Below are 24577 nucleotides of genomic sequence, written 5' to 3'. Positions count from 1 at the left end.
TTTTTGTTTGTAGCCTACTTCCATCTGGTTCATATAATCTGTATGTCTGGAACTCGTTCACTGAGAAACATTCCACGGTGCAAAAGTGTCTCGTCCGTTAAATGCGTTAAAATGCGTTAATTTTTTTAGTGCGTTAATTTTCCTGTAATTAATTAATCGAAATTAACGCGTTAAAGTCCCACCACTAATATATATATATATATATATATATATATATATATATATATATATATATATATATATATATATATATTCTACTGTACTATATTTCTGCTGTGAATGCACTCATAAAATCCTGTGCTGCTAAAGTGACAATACAACTTTACAGTCGTCATAGAGTTGTAGTGTTTAAGTCAAATGAACTCAAAAAGTCAAATCGATCACATTCATATTACAATGTCCTTGCTGTACTTGAGAATATTTTGGTCTTGAATTTGATAGCTTAGGTTTTGTCAAAGAGAATAAAAAGAAAGCACTGAAAGTTAGAAAGAGAAGTTTAAAAAAGCCCTGGAGTTGCATATCATGTAATAGCATAGCATAGTATGGGCATTTCTGGTTCTGTGTAAAAAATTATTTGCACTTGATCTGTCAGAATCATGAATTAGCCCTGAACCACTCTTGTGGGCTGCTCTTGTGAACTTCTCTTGTGAACTGCTCTGGTGATCGTGCACTGAGCCTGGTGTTGTTGTGTGTTGCTGACATTATCTGTTGAGGGAGTGGTGACTTGATGGACTCATATGAACCCAGTGAGATGTTTTGTACTGCAGAAGCCAAATGGCTGAAGATCCCATCATTGGTGTTATTAAAGGAGAACGTGATTGTGAAATGTACAGCTTTATCTCCGTGCTCCAGGCCCAGACATTTGAGATGTTAATATCATTAACTACTAAGTGTGGCTTCTGGGTCGTTCAAAGGCAGAAACTTTGGGAAAAGTTGATCTGAATTCATTGTTAAGTGGTTTTAATCCAGTTGTACACGTTGATGTCTGTTATATTCACAGTAGACTTTCACATTTGATGGCCTGCAGGTTTTAGTAGGTCAGCACTGCTTATTCTGCCATGTAGCTCAACTGTGATGCTTTAGGCATGGAGACCGTGTACATATCAAAACATCCCATTTCCTTCTGGCATACTGAGTACTGAAGTTATTTAATGCTGAACTGAGCAAAATGGCACAATGTACGTCGAAGAAATACAACAGTACGTAACCATGCTGTAAGCACTACAGCAACTATAATTCAGTTGTTGACAAACACCTTATAATGAAATACAATTAAACGTACACTGTAAAAAAAAACAGTTTTTTTACAGGTTTTTCCCAATAAATTTTACAGTTTTTTCCTGTATTTTAAAATGACAGGGAAAGTGTATTACAATTACCAGAACAAACTGTTTATTTAAAAATGTCATGTGATTTAACAAGAAAAATCTGTATAAATTAAATACATTATAAATCTGTTTTTTAACAATTCTTAGATAATAATTTTAACTAAACAAACTGTAAAAAGAAAGTAATATTGATTAATCTTAATGAGACAAAGTAATAGAATCTTCTGGAATTAATTTCAAGGAAATATTACAAGACAACATTGATGCATGTTTTAATTTAAGTTTTGACATGTTAAATATGTGATTTTCATGTTATAAAAGTGAGTAAAAAGTAAAATGTTCTTGACTGTGATTTATTTTTATATTTATAACATACATAAAGAGTTAAGGCGTTCCAGATCCATCTCATTTTCAATCCACTATTAAATATGCACTGTATCTGTATCACTGTATCTACACTGTAAACCCGGATTAGGTTTTAATAAATTATTTTAGTAATCATTAATTATTATTTCATGTTTCATAAAAAATATTGCCATTACTAAATAAAACTAGTTGTTATCATTATTGAGCTGAAATAGGCATTGCAATGATCATGTTAAGTAAAGATAACTGAATATGTTAAGTTTATGATTGGTAGGGGTGGGGCCTGTTTGAATCGGACCACTGCAGTGTGCATGAAGAGTTGTTCTGGTTGTGCATATTGTTTGAAGAACCTTTCGTTATCACCCCGCTGCAGCCCAAATGCATGAGTTTTGAAATCAGTGTTTCTTCAAATGAGTATTTGCAACGTCAGCTTTCAGTGCATGTAACTTATTTAGTTAACGCGTAATATATTCTTATCGGTTCATATAGTGCTAGAACATGTGTCTGGCATTCCTGTCCGATCATAGTTTAACTATAACCGTAGCGTTGAAATGTGTGTTCTGACGGTTCGGAGTTTATGGCTCATTTTAACTATTAATGTTATATATATTTTTATATTGAAGCGTCGGTCCAATGGGGGACGGCTGTAACGTGGCTCGCGCCACGGAGCGAGGAGACGGACACAATCGCTGAGAAAAGCGAGATTTATTGCAGGGCATTCCACAATCGTCATCGTAGTGGCAGGCAGGGGTCATAACAGGAGAGCCATCAAGGTTGGACAGGTACAGGGGCATAACGACACGGAAAGCAACAAACGACAGCAGGGCAACACGAAACTGAGAAACACATAAACGGTCAGACATCCAAAACAACCGACAACCAGACTGGGGAAATACAGGGACTATATGAACACTGAACTAAACTAGGAACAGGTGGGGACGATTATGACAGGGGCGTGGCGGACAATCAGGGAATCTCAGAGACAACGAGCGGGGCAGGGTAAACAGGCACGGAACACAGACACGAGGGAACCCAGAGTGGCAGCCACGAGAGGGGGCGTTGCCCTACGTGACAACGGCGCTACTTCCCATGAGTCTCTGCGACTCCGGTATCGTTATCTGTTAATGTGATGTCTATGCATGTGTTGATTAATTGTGTACTTGATTATGTGCATTACTTGGTTTAAGTCCCCCTTCATCAATTTATGTAGTTGTACTGTGTGAATTATTCTATGCCATGTTTGTGTAGTGTTGTCGTGTTATTGCCGTTCTCTCATGTTTTGTGTCTAAATTAAGTCTCTTCTGCGTGATCGTGGGGTCTGGCGTGATTATGTTGTTGAGGCAGTTTGAATTTAAAAAGCCTTGTGCTGCGGTGGATCTGTTTGCTACCTCTCCTTCCTACACCACACTGCAATATTGTTATAATTGAATGTGAACTAGAGTAAAGACCACATTCAATTTTAGGAATATTTCCTTTAAAATGACAGTGTTGCATGTTAAGTGTTATAATCGCCGTTTTTTTACAGTTTATGTATGTTTTTTAATTTACAGTACTTATCTGTTTTTTTACATAAACTGTAAAAAAACGGTAATTTTCTGGAAACGGGGGCGCCAGAAAATTGCCGTTTTTTTACAGTTTATGTATGTTTTTTAATTTACAGTACTTATCTGTTTTTTTACAGTAATTTTCTGGCGCCCCCATTTCCAGAAAATTACCGTTTTTTTACACTTTTTTTTTTTACAGTGTAGAGTGTGTTCAACTGTGTATATATGCTGCCTTTTATATCACTTTAAAGTAGAAATTAAATTAAGTCAATGTCACACAACAGCAGCACATATACAGTTTGGCAGAGAAACATAATCATGTTAAACATGTTAAACACACACACAACAAGTGTATCTGTCTGATGTATCCAGATACCACCGTGTGAGCGTGGACAGCAGGTCTGGATAAGGTGGCCTGGCTTATATGGAGCAGGCAGCCCACGAGGGCACCCTGAGATGCCCAGTTTTCCAACACACTGCCATCAAACCATTAAGAATCCAGCCAACAACTGCACTGCATGCTGAGTTTGGAGTTCTCGAGCAGCTGGTGTGGGAAGGCTGGTGTGGGAAGGCTGGTGTGGGAGGGCTGGTGTGGGAAGGCTGGTGTGGGAAGGCTGGTGTGGGAAGACTGGTGTAGGAAGGTTGGTGTGGGAAGGCTGGTGTGGGAGGGCTGGTGTGGGAAGGCTGGTGTGGGAGGGCTGGTGTGGGAAGGCTGGTGTGGGAAGGCTGGTGTGGGAAGGCTGGTGTGGGAAGGCTGGTGTAGGAAGGCTGGTGTAGGAAGGCTGGTGTGGGAGGGCTGGTGTGGGAAGGCTGGTGTGGGAAGGCTGGTGTAGGAAGGCTGGTGTGGGAGGGCTGGTGTGGGAAGGCTGGTGTAGGAAGGCTGGTGTGGGAGGGCTGGTGTGGGAAGGCTGGAGACATGCAGCCGTATCCTCTCAGCCTTCCCCAGGACCTCGGGCCTCGGCACCATATCCAATCACAACACGGCCTCATCCAACACTGCCTTATCGTGCTTGGCAAGGGCTTTGTGCTACTCTTCAGGATTCAAAGCCAGAATATGCTACAGTTATTTGGAACAGTGTGGCTGTATTGCCAGCAACTGCATAATCCATCAGCCTCTTCGATAGCAGGGTCTCCCACGTCTTATTTAGCATACCCACTGCTGTAACAGGTCTGATTACAGTTTGCCAGGGGTTGGTGAGTCTTGGCATGTGTGATGTGAGGAGATCTGACCTGCACTGACCACTTCATGGGTTCCAGCTGCATTCTAGGGCTGCATGTGGGGCACATTCACACTGTGGCATTTTAGGTATTCATAGTCAATACTGCAATACTTCATGGTCAATATTGCAAAAAGTAAAAAAAAATGTGACAAGTTGCAGATTAACCATCTCAAATTGAAGCTGATTTTCATGTTTGTGTTGGAAAGAGTTTGTTTAAATTAGGACAGGATATATCCTGTATTGGATGATACAGGCAGTTATACTATATTGGATTATATATATAGACAGTTATACTGTATTGGATGATATAGGCATTGGATTTGATGATATAGGATTTCCTCCACCCACTTTACCTCCACTCTCTACCTCCACCCTCTTTACCTCCACCCACTTTACCTCCACTCTCTACCTCCACCCTCATTACCATCACTCACTTTACCTTTACCCCTTTACCTCCACCCTCTTTACCTCCACCCACTTTACCTCCAGTCACTTTACCTCCAGTCACTTTACCTCCACCCTCATTACCTCCACTCACTTTACCTCCACCCTCATTACCATCTGTCATTTTACCTTTACCCCCTTTACCTGCACTCTTTTCCTCCAACCACTTTACCTCCACCCTCTTTACGTCCACCCTCTTTACCTCCACTCAAATTTACCTCCACCGTCTTTACATCCACCCTCATTACCATCTCTCACTTTACCTTTACCCCCTTTACCTGCACTCCTTTCCTCCACCAACTTTACCTCCACTCTCTCTACCTCCACCCTCTTAACCTCCATTCACTTCACCTCCACCCTCATTACCTCCACTCACTTCACCTCCACCCTCATTACCTCCACTCACTTTACCTCCACCCTCTTTATCTCCACCCTCATTACCATCTGTCATTTTACCTTTACCCCCTTTACCTGCACTCTTTTCCTCCACCCACTTTACCTCCACCCTCTTTACGACCACCCTCATTACCATCTCTCACTTTACCTTTACCCCTTTACCTGCACTCTTTTTGTCCACACACTTTACCTCCACTATCTCTACCTCCACCCTCTTTACCTCCACTCAAATTTACCTCCACCGTCTTTACATCCACCCTCATTACCATCTCTCACTTTACCTTTACCCCCTTTACCTGCACTCCTTTCCTCCACCAACTTTACCTCCACTCTCTCTACCTCCACCCTCTTAACCTCCACTCACTTCACCTCCACCCTCATTACCTCCACTCACTTTACGTCCACCCTCATTACCTCCACTCACTTCACCTCCACCCTCATTACTTCCACCCTCATTACCTCCACTCACTTAACCTCCACCCTCATTACCTCCACTCACTTTACCTTTACCCTCATTACCATCACTCACTTTACCTTTACCCCCTTTACCTCCACTCACTTTACCTCCACCCTCTTTACCTCTTCACTCAACACCATCACTCACTTTACCTTTACCCTCTTTACCTCCACCCCCTTTACCTCCACCCTCATTACCATCACTCACTTTACCGTTACCCTCTTTACCTCCACCCTCATTACCATCACTCACTTTACCTCCACCCTCATTACCTCCACTCACTTTACCTCCACCCTCATTACCATCACTCACTTTACCTTTACCCCCTTTACCTCCACTCACTTTACCTCCACCTTCTTTACCTCTTCCCTCAACACCATCACTCACTTTACCTTTACCCTCTTTACCTCCACCCCCTTTACCTCCATTCACTTTACCTCCACCCTCATTACCATCACTCACTTTACCTCCACCCTCATTACCTCCACCCTCTTTACCTCCACCCTCATTACCTCCACTCACTTTACCTCCACCCTCATTACCATCACTCACTTTACCTTTACCCCCTTTACCTCCACCTTCTTTACCTCTTCCCTCAACACCATCACTCACTTTACCTTTACCCTCTTTACCTCCACCCCCTTTACCTCCATTCACTTTACCTCCACCCTCATTACCATCACTCACTTTACCTTTACCCCTTTACCTCCACCCTCTTTACCTCCACTCACTTTACCTCCACCCTCATTACCATCACTCACTTTACCTCCACCCTCATTACCTCCACCCTCTTTACCTCCACCCAGTGCTGTAAAGGCTCAAACTGCCACCTTATCAGGCAGATCTACTGTGCTCTGCACTCGTACAGAACTCTTGTTCATTAAAACAGATATTATAAATTATTTTGTCTTGCCCACATTTACACACCCCGAGTTTGAAGTACTATGTGGGGCACATAAGAGGTACTCACCTTGTTTTATAACATATAGACATGGCCCCTACAGCCAAACATTATCATCTCACTGCCAGTCATAGTGAACAGGTTCTGTCAAAAGGATCCTCCAGTGTTCAAAGTCATTTAAGTGTGTTTTTGTACAAATGGGACCAGTACATGCCATAGTCCTCCAGTGGACATGTCAGAGCATAATTTATCATCACTCTCAAACAGTAGTATTGTAAATAGCCTATCATATCAATCATAGAATCGATGTAGTCGTATGTTATGTATTTGTTTGGTTGGTCTCATTTTCTGTGTGGTGTCTCTCCTTTCAGGTGTGCATTTGCGAGTCTGTGCGCAGGAGAAGACTTGCTGCAGTACAGAAGTGGAGGAGAACTTCACTCAGAGGAGCAAACACGAGTTTGAGAAGCTGCTGGACGAGGTCACTGAGGAGCTGAGGAACACGTTCATATCCAGACATAAAAGGTTTGATGGTACGATTCCTTCACAATTCGACAGAGATGGACCAACTGCCCTGTTTACCCACAATCCTGCTGCTTTATTTTGTGGTGATTTATGGTCTTTATCTGACATTTCGCATTTTAGAAAAATTAAATAAATGATCAGTGTCTTTGCGATTATTTGTGCTAATGTGGAAACTTGCCTATCAAACACAAGTCTATCAAACATGAGTCTGTCATACACAAGTCTGTCAAACTCGCTTTCTTGGCCGACAGAGGATGACATTCATGCTCTACATGCTCAGGACTGCATCCATGCTCTTTCCAACTTCATGACTTTAAAGTGTAGTGTCTGTGTGACACTACTGTGTGAGAAATGAAGACACAGGAATGTGATGTTCAGTTTGAGTCCCTGTGCATCAAGCCACATTTGCTTCTGGGAAGTGTAGGGAAGCTTCAATGAGTCCAGACTGTCAGAGAGTTTGTTATATTATCTGGATTTCTGGATTAACTGAATAATAATAGTAAATAATACATGTAGCTTGTGTTTCTTTTATTTAACAATTCATTTACATTATTTTCTATTGAACCAGTGGCTCAATGAAGGTCATTGATGGAAAAGTGACGTATGTGATAATAAATCCAGGTAGTCTGGCTAGTTCAGGTAGCCTGGGTAGTTCAGGTACTCCAGGTAGTTCAGGGAGTCCAGGTAGTCCAGGTAGTCCAGGTACTCCAGCGAGTTCAGGTAGTTCAGGTAGTCCAGGTAGTCCAGGATGTTCAGGTAGTTTAGGTAGTCCAGGTATTTCAGGTAGTTCAGGTAGTTCAGCAAGTTCAGGTATTTCAGGTAGTTCAGGTAGTCCAGGTAGTTCAGGTGGTTCAGGTAGTTCAGGTAGTCTAAGTAGTTCAGGTAGGATGCGCTGGTGTTTCTTGCGCTGGCATTTCTTGTGCTGGTCTCTCCTGTGCTGGTCTCTCAGTGTGACCTGAATGCTGGAGTATTCCAAGATGGACATTGGGTGTGTTGGATGTGTTGGGTGTGACCTTCTGGCCTGCAGTGATCCACAATCTTAGTAAAAATAGCACCATGAGAATTTGTCTATTTAGAATAAGCATTAGAATTAGTGTGTTAATGGATCTGTCTGTATCTTACTTGGTATCTCTCTCTGTATCTTACTGGGTATCTCTCTTGGTATCTTACTGGGTATCTTTCTCGGTACCTTACTGGGTATCTCTCTCGGTACCTTACTGGGTATCTCTCTCGGTACCTTACTGGGTATCTCTCTTGGTATCCAGTGTTGGGAACGTTACTTTAAAAAAGTAATTAGTTGTAGTTACTCACTACTTGTTCAAAAAAGTAACTGAGTTAGTAACTAAATTACTCTATAATAAAAGTAACTCGTTACCAGAGAAAGTAACTTTTTGCGTTACAGTAAAAAAAAAGTTATATGCCGATGAATAAGGATTTTTTTTGAAAAAGCAGTTTTCACAGTCAGTTGAAATGAGTAGATCAGAAAGGTGTTTAACTTTTGATATTTATTGCACATCCACAGACCAGTGCAGGATAAAATCCTTTAAAATCCCAAATCTTTGTAAAAAAAAAAAAAAAAGCTAAAGTAAATATTTACACTATATAAAGTGCATTTACATCTATCAAATTAAATAAAATTCTCTCAACCTGAGACAACTGGTTTGTTCACAACAGAAGTAAACTTAACAATAAAACCTCAATCCTTAATTAAATAAATCAAATACCCAGTCTGGTAGACATTCAGGAACTTCAAGTATTTTCTTAAATAATGTTTATATCACCACCTTGAAAATGCAAATATTTCTATTCGTCTTGCTCCTGACTCCTGTTTGTGTCGTGTGTCTCTCCGTGTCACTGGCGTGCTTCGGCGCGCGTGTAAAAACACTGGCTCTGATTCGCTTACTGACTTGTTAAGTTAAACAGGTGTTACACCGAGAACTGTGACCTATCAAGATCTGTTACTCCTCACTATCCTGGGCAGCGGTCCGCTCGGATTACTGTTAGTATATCAATATATAGTAACGCACCGCTTTTAATGACCAGTAACGTCAACGGCGTTGTAACGACAGGAAAAGTAATTAATTATATTTAACAAAATATAATTATTTTTTGTTAGTAATAATTAATTATTACTGACAAAATGACGCCGTTACCTTTAACGGCGTTATTTGCAACACTGTTGGTATCTTACTGGGTATCACTCTCTGTATCTTACTGGGTATCTCTCTCTGTATCATACTGGGTATCTCTCTCTGTATCTTACTGGGTATCTCTCTCTGTATCATACTGGGTATCTCTCTTGGTATTTTACTGGGTATCTCTGTATCTTACTGGGTATCTCTCTCTGTATCTTACTGGGTATCTCTCTCTGTATCTTACTGGGTATCTCTCTCGGTATCTTACTGGGTATCTCTCTTGGTATCTTACTGGGTATCTCCCTCTGTGTCTTACTGGGTATCTCTCTCTGTATCTTACTCGGTATCTCTCTCTGTATCTTACTGGGTATCTCTCTCTGTATCTTACTGGGTATCTCTCTTGGTATCTTACTGGGTATCTCTCTCGGTATCTTACTGGGTATCTCTCTCTGTATCTTACTGGGTAGCTATCTCTCTTGGTATCTTACTGGGTATCTCTCTCTGTATCGTACTGGGTATCTCTGTATCGTACTGGGTATCTCTCTTGGTATCTTACTGGGTATCTCTCTCTGTATCTTACTGGGTATCTCTCTCTGTATCTTACTGGGTATCTCCCTCTGTATCTTACTGGGTATCTCCCTCTGTATCTTACTGGGTATCTCCCTCTGTGTCTTACTGGGTATCTCTCTCTGTATCTTACTGGGTATCTCTCTCTGTATCTTACTGGGTATCTCTCTTGGTATCTTACTGGGTATCTCTCTCTGTATCTTACTGGGTATCTCTCTTGGTATCTTACTGGGTATCTCTCTTGGTATCTTACTGGGTATCTCTCTCTGTATCTTACTGGGTATCTCTCTCTGTATCTTACTGGGTATCTCTCTTGGTATCTTACTGGGTATCTCTCTGTATCTTACTGGGTATCTCCCTCTGTGTCTTACTGGGTATCTCTCTCTGTATCCTACTTGGTATCTGTGTGTGTCTTACTTGGTATCTCTCTCTGTATCTTACTTAGTATCTCTCTTGGTATCTTACTGGGTATCTCTCTCTGTGTCTGTCTCAGGATCTCTCAGTTTGTAGCCCTGATGTACAGTTAATATATGGAGATAATATTTCCCCGTTAATTGTCCTATTAAAGGCTTTAATTCTGATATGGACTTTGTATCAAAATGATCCTCAATCAACATTACTTATTACTATAGTATTATTATTATAATTACTATTCTAACTATTATTTTAGCTAATTTCATTTAAACTATTATTATAATTATCATTGTAACTACCATGATAATTATTATTAACTATCAGTACAGCTATCATTATAACTATTATTATAGTCATTATTATAAATATCATTACAACTATTATAATATCATTGTAATTATTGTTTATCATCTATCATCATAGCTATTATTATAAATATCATTATAATTATCATTATAACTATTACAGCTATCATCATAATTATTATAATTATCAATATAATTATTATAACTATTATTTTAATTATCATTATAGTAATTGTTATAGTTATCATTATACTGATTATTATAACTTATACCATTCTAACTATCATTACAGCTCTTATTATAGCTATAATTGTAATTATCATTATAACTATTATTATAATTATCATTATAACTAAAAATATATGAATGTGTATATGTGTTTCTTTTGTTGTTGTTGTTGTTGTTGTTGTTGTTTTTGGTCAATATTAATTGTGTTTGGACCAGTTATAATAATATTTGGGCCAGTACTGAATAACAGAAAAAAGCATTAATGCACAAATATTTAAATAATTCTTTCACTTGTAGTCATCAGTGTCGGAGCACTAACCATCAGGTGACATTCACTGAAATTCATTATGTTTTATCCAAAAAACACTATCCAAATATGATGAAAAAATTTTTTTTATTCACGACTCCTTTACTGTGATATTCAGGATTTTGTTCAGTTGTTCTTTATTTTCCTCAGCAATTATGCATCTGTAAGATGTTACATGCAAGCTGCCTGCTTACTGACACACAGAATATTCATTAAACACAGAATATGCATATAACAGAGATAATCATTAAACATTAATATATCATTAAAATTCATAGCAGAGATAATTATTAAACCGATGTAGCTTTTTTGGTTGGAAATCTGCTGTCATCATTATGATGGTTAATTATGACTAAAACCCCAGAATAACTGCCAGGGTGTTTGTCATGCTAATCTAGTTTGTGCAGTTTTCTGTGTTTCTGTGTTGACTCATTTGTTTTGATCTGTACTGTAGTATCTGGGGCTTCACACTATACATCTGCAAAACGTCTATACGACATGTTTTATTTTAGCACGCCGTGCTACGTTATACTAAACCACCTCAGATTCATCCCCATCCAGCCACGTGTTTTCCTAGACTTTTCAACATACTTTCTTTGCCCTTAGTGCTTCTGATCAGCTATTGGTTGAAGTTTCTTTGCCCTTAGTGGTTCTAATTGTCACACTACAGCCCCGAACCCCTCCCTTCGGGCGTGTGTTAATGTTGTCCGTGTCTTTATGTGTACGTCCGTGGGTGTGGCTGGGTGTGTGTGTGTTCACCTGTCTCGTTAGACTAATGTGTATATAGTGTGTGTGTTTGTATCGTTTGGTGCTCGTCTTTAATGTGAAACTGTTGTGTGTTGGACTGTGGTTCCCGCACGCTGTGAGCGTGTACTGTATTGTTCAAGTGTGATCGCCTGTTGTTTCGATACGCTGTGAGCGTGTCCTGTGTCAAGCCTTGTTGATTGCTGTTTCAAACACACTGTGAGCGTGTTCTGAGTCAAGCCAAATAAATGTAGCCTATTTGTGAACGCACCTCGTCTTCGCATCCTCAACTCCCTCGCACTCGTTACACTAATCGACAATTGGTTGAAGTTTCTTTAACCTTAGTGGTTCTAATCAGCTATTGGTTGCCAGAACTGCCCACGCCTTTGTAATTACTGTAAGTTCAGGTTCTTGTCTTTAATTGTAGTTGTCTTCCCATAGCACTGAGGACTGCTGACAAAAATTTTCACTGTTAAAAATTTACCTGCACTTGACCACTGTAGAGGAATACGTCTGTCTGACATGTGAATATGCCTGTCTGATGTGTGAATACGTCTGTCTGACATGTGAATATGTCTGTCTGACGTATGAATGTCTAATGTGTGCAGCATATGAACACTGTGTATTTCTCACAGTGAAGGCAGGCAGGGCCTGGTCCTCAGTCACGGTGGGAGTGCGAGTCTCAGCATCTCCCACATAAGCTGCATGTATCTGAAGGAGTGTCTGGCTCCTCTGCATAATCCAGCAGGTGTAGGGACAGATCGTCACTTCAGGGTTTGACCCACATCCTTCTTTCACATCTCCCTGGCGGCTGCCACCATTGTGATACACAGGCACGGACAGAATTGGCTTTGTTGTGTTGACACATTTGATGTTATCACTGTCATCAAACATAGCATATTTAGTTTCTGGAATTATGGTGTTTCAGTTAAGAGGGAAGGAACCACTTTTGTGGTCTTGTCACATTTTGTCTCTGCCAGATTGCCCACTGCTGTTTATTGAAGCAGCTGGAATTTGAAGAGATTAACTTTGTGAATTGGCTTTTATGGACATAATGTAATTACAGAAGCAGGTTTTCATATTAGCACCTGTTCATAGGACAGAACAGTAATACCTTTAGATAAATACAAATAAATCTGTCAGAAGCAATGGCAAGAGTGTTCATGGCTACATGAATACATACATGAGCACTGAGTTCTGAGGTGACATACCAAGCTGTTTCCCACACTGCACACTGTACATGTATATGGGATGTATTCAGTATTTAACATCACTTTTTCAAACTGATAATAAACTTATATTTTTTATTTATGATTATTAAAAATTAAATCCATAGTAATAACCATTCAAAATGTTTAATTGGGAGGGTGGAGGAACTTCTACTTTGACAAGAACAGTAACTTTTGACATCACATGACCAGCAAGTCCATGTTTGTACCTCCTTTTCCCATTGACACACCTCACTGAAGTTCATCACCTGAAGGCTCCCAAAATCCACTAATTATTCAAGATTTAGACAAAGTTTCTTGAAGGAAAAAAAATGTAAATGCGATCTGTGGTATGTTCACGTACATTTTTCATCAATAATACCAGTTTAGATGCTCTACGTTTTGTATCAAATGGTCAAATTAAATTGTTGCCATATGGCAACTATTTGCAAATATGGTACGTATTTGTGCACCTTCAGCCTATTGGATTGTAATTGACTTATGTAGTAGTTGTGACGGTACAGCCCCGGACCCCTCCCCTTGGGGGTGTGTTTACGTAGACTGTGTCCGTGTATGTACATGTGGGGGTGTGGTTGGGTGTGTGTGTGTGTGTGTGTGTGACGTGTGTGTTCACTTGTGTCATTAGTCTAACGTGTTTCATGCGGTGCTTGTTAGTTAAAGTGTATAAAGCGTGTGTGTGTGTGTGTAACGTCTTGTGTTCATCTTTGTCAGAGTCGTACACCTATGTGTGTTTATGTTCTATGTGCGGTGACTGTGCTTCTCACAAATAAAACGTAACGTTAGTGTTATTCAACTACAACGCGCCTCGTTTTTGATGTTGCACTCAGCGTTACAGTAGTAGGTTATTCTGAGACTATGCTTACAACTTTTAATTACATTTTAAATTATTTACATTTTGTTATTCTAACCCTAAGCCTAACCCTAATCCTAACATTTTAAAACTGCAGCATTACCCTGATTATAAAATTCACCATTGCAAAGCATAGGAATTTTAGATTGCATTTTGGCTGTATAGCCAGTTTACATATGATGCTTTCATCCTCAGAAATGATGAAAGCCAGCATCTTTTATGTTCTAGGGAAGGTGAACACAGAGTTGCTCTTCCACAAGAGCAGAGTGAGGATGAACTAGTGGGCAGTGATGAGGAGAATGATGTTGATGTGAACCTGAATGAGAGTTGTAAAAGGTCAGAGTCAGGTACAGACACAGGGGCAGAACCAGGTTGAGGCGTTTTATTTTAAAAAGTAATAAATGTTTCGTATATTTATATCATGATTTCTTTATTTTACATTTCACTAGGTGGGCAAGAGATGTGGCATACGTCTAGGTTAAATATATCACTACATGTACAGTATCTCAAATATATCACAGTCCAATTTTCAATAAAATGTTGTTTTTGGGAAAAATATGGGTTTTATGGTACTTTCCATGACTGCGCATTGTTGCCATATGACAACAATTTACCAACTACCCCCTCCCCCCCCTTAAAATATAATTTATTTATTTATTTTTACATTTCCATTAAAAAAGCTTTTTTACATAGGTAAAACACATAAAATTTTTATCATGGTTAAATAAGAAATCACACTATAGAGGGATATAATAATGGCGGTCGTTAATTTGATACTCTTATCGGGCGATATAAAAATTATCGCCGTTAATCTATTCTTAAAGTTGGGTTGGGAACTGGGTCAAAATGTGTAAACAAACTATGATGACTTTCAACTTGATAGTTTAGCTCGGCTGTATTCCTAACCAAATTGCACAGTAGGGGCGAGAACGAGTTTTTAAACCTGTGAATTACAAATCGTACGTGTTTTTACATTGATGCAGCCACGAAGTCGCCAGGTTTGCTTCATGGAAAATTCATGTTTAGGAACGTAAAGTGTTACCGGAGCGGAGCTCGGAGCGGTCGTTTTCTGCATGGTCCTAGCGCTAGATTCGTCGCTACTTAAATATTTCTTTTTAACCGTTAAAACTACAGAGGACCAAAACTGACTTTTGAAAATTACGTCCGTGAGGTTAAATGTACTAAATGTTGGCTTACATTTCAAATATCATGTTTAGCTGAATAAACATGTTATTTAATGTACAGTATGTAGGCTTACAAATTCATGTTTAACTGAATAAACCGTTGAACACGAGTAGCCTCCATTTTATTGAGCATGTTTTTTTTTCTTCAAGTATCAAAGTAGAACAGCTTTTGGAAACATTTTGGAAACAGGAGATGAGCCCCTGGTCTAATGCACCCTCTGTATTAAGAAACCCTGTCTCAAAAACTGACTTTTAGTCATTACTTGGGTAGCACGCATATGAGCCATTTTAATATAGATTAATCTAGATTAATCTAGATTAGATTAGATTAATTAGATGCATATGTAACAGTGTGGAATAACTTGTGAAATTCCTGCTAAAATAAGCCACCACTAATCTGACGTCAGTACTGCAGCCGTTAGGAATAGGGGATTATGGGATACTCGCGACAGAAATGTTTGTATACTGTCACAAGTAGGTATTCCCTCCCGCTCATGTTAAATTAAATGAGTGTTAAGTAAATGGTTTTACTTAAGAGGAGGTCAATAACGAATCTGTAAATTGTTAAATAGAGTAATATACAGGGTTAGGATTAAATGGGCATTAATTCGAGATTATATTTTAAGGTTTGTTGTCAAAATACATGATGCTAGTTTGGCTAACTAGCTTCATTTTACGGGCAGATCCTGCGTGCTGAGACGAAATAAAAATTAAATGATTGTGGTCGCTACACTTATTGCAGGTAAGCGGTTATATGTGTCTTCTGTTTTTGTCTTATATGGTCAGCAGTAAGAGACCATAAAGAGTTTGAGTCAGCCACAGAGCAAGTGTGATTTATGCTACCTGTGGCTGGAGAAGTTACATTATAATTTGTTATTTTTAACTGTTAGCTACGATTATCCCGATTAGGGGATACTCGCGACAGAAATGTTTGTATACTGTCACAAATCCTGCGTGCTGAGACGATTGTGGTCGCTACACTTATTGCAGCTGTTACACAACGCAGAGAACTGAGAACACAGCAGGGATCCCTGACGTCGAACATCCGTCACACATATACCTTTCTTCCCAAGTTTGATCTGATGCTCGGTTAGAACTTAAGTAGGTTGTCTTCATCATGACATCATGACATGACTATATAGAAGTATATGTCATACAATGACAGGTATGTTTAGTCCAGTATCTGAACACCCATTCTCAGTACTTTTAAATGTTAGTTAGTTTGTATGTAACTGAATTGAAGATTTTAGTTGCATTCTTGCACTTAGACGCTCTATCTCCTGTTTCACATCATGTTCTTGTCTGGATAAACCTATAGGAGTCTGGTTAAACCTATAGATGTCTGGCTAAGCCTATAGTTGTCTGGTTAGGCCTATAGATATGTTATTAAGCCTATAGGTGTCTGGCTAAGACTAAATGTGTCTGGTTAGGCCTATAGATATGTTGTTAAGCCTATAGGTGTCTGGTTAAGTATATTTAGAGTAAATTCGAGGTCTGATGAAAAGCTCATTTGATGTCAAAAATGCTACTCTTAACATGAATAATCTCTCTCTCTCTCTCTCTCTCTCTCTCTCTCACACACACACACACACGAAAAATTTGATATGCCAGTTGCTGATTGACATAAGGAAGCTGTCATTTGGCACAAAGAGATGACAATTGATGACAAAAAAAGGATGACAAAAGACAAAAGATCCACACACACACACACACACACACACACACACACACACACACACACACACACACACACACACACACACACACACACAGAGGTTTTTTCTGCAATATGTCTGTACCATGACTTTTAGCAGCCCATGAGTGTATTTCAGAAGAATGTGCTGACAAAAACAGAACATGTTTGTACTGGGCATGACTGTTTATGGTGGAGCATGTTTATGTATTCTAGCCGTGAATACAGATTATTTCTATCCTATTGGCTTATAACAAATTACTGTTAACATGTAACACATAATTAACACATAATGTTTAATGTTTAAACATCTTGGCCACATCAATGTGTTTATCTCCCTTTAAGGTAAATATAACTGCACTTGAATGCATATGTTATATGAAAAGTTGTGCATGATTAAATGTAGAGTTGTGTTTAATAAAATCAAACCAGATTAAACTGCCAAATTTCATGCTATGTTACTGTATACTGTGTGATCAGACACAGTGTGAATAGCAGTGTACTGTATCCTGTGTGATAAAGACATTAGAGGGTTTTCCATCCACCGAGTTTTTGCGCATTTTGAAAATGCGCATGAAAAAAGCTGGATGGAAAAAGTCCAAAATTCGAAAAAAGCCCCAAATATCGCAAAAAGATTTTTACGCTAGGAGGAGGTGTAAAAGTTAGACTATCGCATCGCCAACATTCGGAAAAACTGGATGGAAAAGGGTTTATCGCATAAACGATGACGTATCATGCCTCAAGTCATGTGGTTCTGTACATGATTGCAATGTAAAGATGGCAAATGCATACAAAATCAGTTCTGGAGAGAGCAAAAATTGAATTTAACTTCTCCATGTATAGAAAAGAAAAAATGTTTCAAAACCTCAACGTGCAAAAATGCGTAACTGCCAGATGGATGTAAAAACCACTATTGTTTGGCGTCCTCTCACGTGATTTAAAGTTTATTCGCATAAATGTAATGAATGGAAACAAGGCTTAATTCGCATTTTTTTCTGCCGAAAAAATGGAAATTGCGCATTATTTTTTCGAAAGGTTTGGATGGAAACCCAGCTACTGTGTGACTAGCAGTGTACTGTATCCTGTGTGATCAGACACAGTGTGAATAGCAGTGTACTGTTTCCTGTGTGATCAGGCACATATACAGCATGCATGCAGCCTGCCTGTATCTGCACATCGCTGTGCTGTGACTGTGGTCCTGAGTGCTCTCCTCCATACCATCCTGATCCACACTGAGTGCTTCGTGTTCAACAGAAGCATTTACATCTGGCTACAGATGCATCAGAGCACAGCACCTCAAATGCAGCCCACACCTACAAAGGGACTTTCAAAGCAGAAGCAGACCAAGCTGTGTGCTGGATTCAGCAGCGAAGGACCTCACCTGCTGGAGAAGATAGAGCACAGACACCACCACACATTTAGTGTCCTTCACAAAGTCAGATTAGCTAGGACACCACGATAGATGAATGGGGTGGCATACTCGGTGGCTGTGTGGCAGTGGAGTGACTGCATGTATCATTACTCAGTGTAGTGAATAGGGCTGACTCAGCCTGACAGCTGACCGCTTTACCACCTCTCAGATTCACAGGTTTATTCCACAGAGCTGGCGAGACACAGATACACAAGGAAGGTGTGTGGCTGCAGACCAAACTCACCACTGACCTATGTGCATCATGAGTTATGTGGAAACCTTGACCTCTAGTCTTACTCCTGCCTTATCATTCCCTCATTTGAGCACCCATTAGCCCAAAGGTCATCACCTCTGAGAAGGAAGAGGCTTGTACCCCAGTGCAAGATTTTTTTTTTAGCATCTCTTGCCAGCAGAGATTCTGTGTACTGATTTGAGAGAGTCATACCCAGCAGCATGGATCCAAACTGACCACCATCAACCTCTTCCATCCCACAGAAATTAGATGAGAACTATTGATACCTATTTACTCTCTCTAGTGTACTGTACTGTTTCCCGTCAATAGTGGATGCACACACCAGTACTGTTTCCTATTTCTAGTGGACGCTCACACCAGTACTGTTTCCTCTTTCTAGTAAAAGCCCACACCAGTACTGATTCCTGTCTCTAGTGGACACCCACACCAGTACTGATTCCTGTCTCTAGTGGACACCCACACCAGTACTGAATCACAAGGCATCCTGTAATTACTCAGCTACAGACTTCACCAGCAGCTATTACATATTTTAGAAAAGTAGCACTGAGGCTTTTCCATCACCTGTATCTGTACCAACACACCTCACTGAACTCAGCTCTAAAAATGCTAGCCATAAAGTGCTAAACTGTTAAAGAACCACCTTAGCAAACCGTCTAGAACTAGCAGATTGTCTGATGGATGACTCTATTCTACTCCATTGTATTGTTATCTTTGATACAGACTTTAATGAGGTTAAAGGCTGCCAACAGCAGTCTGATAACATTAACTGGCATAACCAGTACTGCGGATTCACCTAACCACATAGTAAACCATGGAAATCCACTGGCTGGAGTCTAGTCAGACATAAGGAAGTTTTAGACTGGACTACAATCACCGAGCGGTGGTTTGGCTCTAGATGAGAGAACAGGGTTACATCACCCTGTTGTTCTGCTTCTGCCTCTGCACATTTTTATCTGACTGGATGAAGTACAGATGCTGATGCCATGGCTGTGGTCCACATGAGAACAGATGAAGAGTGGAACAGGAACAAGCCCAGCAAATATCAGCACATCAGAGATGTGGGTCCACCACACTGGTACACTGGTACACACCCCTGTGGGGTTTTTGCATAAACCCTATACCAAGAACAAGGAAAGAAGCTGTTTGATGAAGCTGACTATAAGGTCTCTCAATCTAAACAGCTGTAACTGATGTTACTCATGTGTTTGAAATGGGTGTTCCACTGTGTTAAATGGACAGATATTGAGTGGTTTGGTGTGTGTGTTAATGCTAAACACTGTTCTCTCTGAATCTTTGAACTCATTAGCCCACTGAAAAGAAAATCTGACCTTCTCTACGTCTTTTTGGTACAATGCTAACCTTTTTGAACCTTTTCAATCTGGTTTTCGACCTTTCCATAGCAATGAAACAGCTTTGGTTAAGGTTGTAAATGATTTATTTGTAGCTGCAGATGCTGGTTCTCTCAATATCCTCCTGCTTTTAGACTACCGGTAAGTGCTGCCTTTGATACAATTCATCCTCCTATCACAGCTGTATGAAATTTGCATTGTAGGCACTTCCCTGGACTTGTTTTCATCTTATCTAGCAGATAGAAAACAGTTCATTACACTCTCTGTCTATCTGAGATCCAAATCTGGATTAATGAAAATTTCATTATGTTAAATGGTAATAAGACAGAGCTCATACTGATTGGCACTAAATCAACTTTAGCCATACTCCTCCTCTCTCTCTCAACATTGGTAATGCAATAATCTTTCCATCTATTACTGTTCGTAATCTGGGTGTCCTCCTTGATTCCACTCTCTCATTCACAGCCCAAGTCAAGTCAATTCAAGTTTATTTATATAGCGCTTTTTACAACACATGTTGTCACAAAGCAGCTTTACAATCGTATGGGTACAGATCCCTAATGAGCAAGCCAAAGGTGACACTGGCAAGGAAAAACTCCCTATGATGGTAGGGATTAGGGACAGTGGCGCAAAAAGGGGGTATGCAGCATATGCGACGCATAGGGGCGCTGCACTAGAGGGGGTCCAAACTAGAGGGGGTCTGGCACCAAATCGATGCCAGAAAATTATTTGCCGAGTTGGTGAGGGGTGAGGGGGTGGAGTGCAGGGGGCGCCGATAGTATGTTTGCATACACCTCAGAAAGTATGTAGTTGCAACCCTGATTAGGGAGAAACCTCAGGAGGACCAAGACTCAAAAGGGAACCCATCCTCCATTGGGCGGCCCATTAGCACAAGTCCGTATTTGTGGATAAAAGGTGGTTCTACAGTTATAGTTAAGGTCCTTGTTCCCCGGCCAAGTAGTCACAGTCGCTTCAGTGTAAATGGTGAGTCTCAGGTAGGAGCTAGCATCAGCATGTCCTCTTACGGCAATGGCACATCCAACCCATAAGCTAACGAAAGTAAGTGTCTCAGCTTGGTGATATTACATAAATGGAAAAAGGCAGCCTTAGTGACATTGCATATATGTGTGTCAAATGAATGATCCGAATCAATAGTAACACCTAAGCTTTTTGCGGTAGATTTAGGTGTTACTGAAAAACCATCTAGGGTAAGGGGAATATCAGCCAAATTGCTTCTAGCAGCTTTGGGCCCAAGAATCAGTCTTATCGGAATTTAGTTGAAGAAAATTAAATGCCATACAGTTTTTAATGTCCTGGACGCAGTTCTCAATCTTGACAGTAGTAGTGATATTATCCGGACTGGAAGATATATACAACTGAGTATCATCTGTGTAGCAATGGAAGGTAATACCATGCCTACAAATGATAGTCCCTGGGGTAGCATATATAATGAGAATCATATGGGGCCCAGTGCAGATCCTTGTGGGATGCCATATTTTACCTTAGTATGCGCTGAGCATTCGTTATTTACTAGTACAAATCGTTAACGATATGTTATGTAAGACCTGAACTAGGAGAGTGCTTGACCTCTTATGCCAATGAGTGTCTCCAGCCTATTAAGTAGAATATTATGATCAATGGTGTCAAAAGCAGCACTGAGGTCTAGCAGTTTGAGAAAATAAACATGTCTTTTATCAGAGGATATTAAGAGATTGTTTAGTACTTTAGTCAGTGCCGTTTCAGTGCTGTGATGGGGTCTAAATCCAGACTGAAATGTCTGTAAGAAAGAAGAGAGTTGTGAAGAAACTACTTTCTCTAAAATTTTGGATAAGCCCACATAAACTCTGTAGTAAAAACTGCATTCTTTCATTTGCATAGTATCGCCAAAATTCAGCGATCCCTTTCCCAGTCTGTTGCTGAAATCCTCATCCATGCCTTTATCTCCAGTACACTAGACTACTATAATTCCTTGCTGGCTGGCATTAGCTCTTCCTCTACCCATAAGCTTCAGATGTTACAAAACACCTGTTCTCGAGCATCTTCATTCATGACCACGTCACACCTGTTCTCCAGCATCTTCACTCATGACCACATCACACCTGTTCTCCAGCATCTTCACTCATGACCACATCACACCTGTTCTCCACCATCTTCACTCATGACCACATCACACCTGTTCTCCACCATCTTCACTCATGACCACATCACACCTGTTCTCCACCATCTTCACTCATGACCACATCACACCTGTTCTCCACCATCTTCACTCATGACCACGTCACACCTGTTCTCCAGCATCTTCACTCATGACCACATCACACCTGTTCTCCAGCATCTTCACTTGCTCCCCTCTAAATACTGGATCCAATTGGAGATTATTCTACTTATCTATAAGGCCCTAAACAATCTTGCACCTTCTTATATGTCCAAACTTCTTCATCTACTGCCGGGCTTCTAACTGTCCCATTATCCAAACAGGCATTTTTCAGACTTTCTCCTCCCCTGTGGAACTCCCTCCCAACTGGGATCAAACAATATTCTTCTCACTATAAGACTCACCCCTCTTGCATATGGCCTTTCTTCTGCCTGACTTATTCTACTGCCCACTGCTGTGTTTATTTGTGATATTGATTGCCTCATTGATGTTTCTTATAACTCCTGAGCCTCTGCTCTCTCTGTGTTTTGTTGTCCTATGTACTGATGGTTGTAAATGTCTTTGGGTTTTAGAAAAGCGCTGTATAAAATATATATATATATATATATATATATTATTATTATTATTATTATTATTATTATTACTATTCAGAAATAATTTCCACAGCATAGGGACGAATGGGCTTTGGTCTAAGTCTTGACAGTCCAGTTTTGAATGACAGATCAGCACACACCAACGAATACAGCTACAAAACATCAGTAGAACTTTATTGTATATTTGTAAAGCACAAGCCAGAAAACCCAGAACAGTTCATGACATTCAGACATTCCTGGACATGAACTATGAAAGATGGCTGAACTCAGAATGATGGCTAAACTCTAAATGATGGCTGAACTCTGGATGGCTAGAACTGAATGATGGCTAGAACTCTGAATGATGGCTGAACTCTGGATGGCTAGAACTGAATGATGGCTAGAACTCTGAATGATGGCTGAACTCTGAATGATGGCTGGACTCTGTGTCAGGCGTCTGGTTCTCAAGGTGTTGGCCTCCAATATATGCCCATTGCTGCTTAATAGCATTTACAATTTTGAGACTTTATATGTTTACCAAATGATATAAAAATATCAAATTCACTGTCATGTTAGAGCTAACTTTATAGTCCCCTATCTTCATAAACTGACACCTACTGACCCATCAGAAATGCATCCAAACTCACATGTAAGGCAGGTTGCAGAGAATAGTTATACACATACACATAGTTTATTTAACACAATAGCGGCTAACTGCTTGAGTAGCGCACACACACACACACGAAATGGACTCACAAAGACAAGCATGGGACAGGACTACCACACACAATAAGCAACATCAAACGAGACCCGTGTTGACCACATTAGACTAACGAGATGTGTGAACACATACACAAACATCCACACCCACAGGAAATACATATATGGATGCAGATGATGTATGGCACAGGCCCAAAGGGAGGGGTCCGGGGCTGTAACGTGACACTAAACTTTTCTAGACAGATCAAACCTTTTCATGGATCATTTTTGTAGAGTTCATACTTTTTTATAAATAAGTGTGATTGTTTAAATAATTTTGTCCAATAAGAAATGCTTAAGCTAAATGTATAATAAAGATATAGCAGTATGTATGAATTGTTTATGTTTAATACATGGAATTATCCTGTTATTAAGATTCTGGAGTTTCTGTTCATTTGCTTAATTTCATACCTCTCTAACAATTGGGCTTTGGGAAGACTGAATTCTGTAGTTGTATTATTTCCCCTTGCCTTGATATTTTTATGGTAAAAGAGTTCAAATGAGTTGTGCTGAATTATAGCAGAATTTAATCATATTTATTAATTTTATTTATATTAGTCATTAGGGCTATTACTGTTTCACTTAAATGAAAAGCTTCCAATCCCAAGCAGTCTTACGAGTTTTAAAATATTGAATTCTCTGGTTGCAATTATCATTGTCTGAATATGTCTGTAGCTCTAACTGTGAACATATCATGTCATAGCAAGAACGTGTCTGTAGCCCTCACTCTGAACATGTCACGTTATAGCATGAAGGTGTCTGTAGCCCTCACTCTGAACATGTCACGCTATAGCATGACTGTGTCTGTAACCCTGACTATGAACATGCCACGCTATAGCATGAAGGTGTCTGTAGCCCTCACTCTGAACATGTCACGTTATAGCATGAATGTTCTGTAGCCCTCACTCTGAACATGTCACGTTATAGCATGAAGGTGTCTGTAGACCTCACTCTGAATGTCACGCTATAGCATGAATGTGTCTGTAGCCCTCACTCTGAACATGTCACGTTATAGCATGAATGTGTGTGTAGCCCTCACTCTGAACATGTCACGTTATAGCATGAAGGTGTCTGTAGCCCTCACTCTGAACATGTCACGTTATAGCATGAAGGTGTCTGTAGCCCTCACTCTGAACATGTCACGTTATAGCATGAAGGTGTCTGTAGCCCTCACTCTAAATGTCACGCTATAGCATGAATGTGTCTGTAGCCCTCACTCTGAATATGTCACGCTATAGCATGAA

At 40.0% G+C, this 24577-nt stretch overlaps 1 protein-coding gene across 4 annotated transcripts in view; it reads left to right on the top strand.

The window, feature by feature from the left end:
* Positions 1–24577, top strand: part of gpc6b (glypican 6b) — a 69869-nt gene that overhangs the window by 8193 nt on the left and 37099 nt on the right. For all 4 annotated transcript variants that reach the window (XM_077001931.1, XM_077001932.1, XM_077001933.1 and 1 more), the window contains exon 2: positions 7028–7186. In XM_077001931.1, coding sequence (XP_076858046.1) covers positions 7028–7186 — 159 coding nt within the window. The remainder of the gene's footprint in view (positions 1–7027; positions 7187–24577) is intronic.

This window comes from Brachyhypopomus gauderio, chromosome 4 (genome assembly GCF_052324685.1).
Source record: "Brachyhypopomus gauderio isolate BG-103 chromosome 4, BGAUD_0.2, whole genome shotgun sequence".
In the NCBI taxonomy this organism is placed as follows: Eukaryota; Metazoa; Chordata; class Actinopteri; order Gymnotiformes; family Hypopomidae; genus Brachyhypopomus; species Brachyhypopomus gauderio.
The sequence above is the reverse complement of the archived record's forward strand: the minus strand, read 5'-3'. Positions and strand labels throughout refer to the sequence as shown.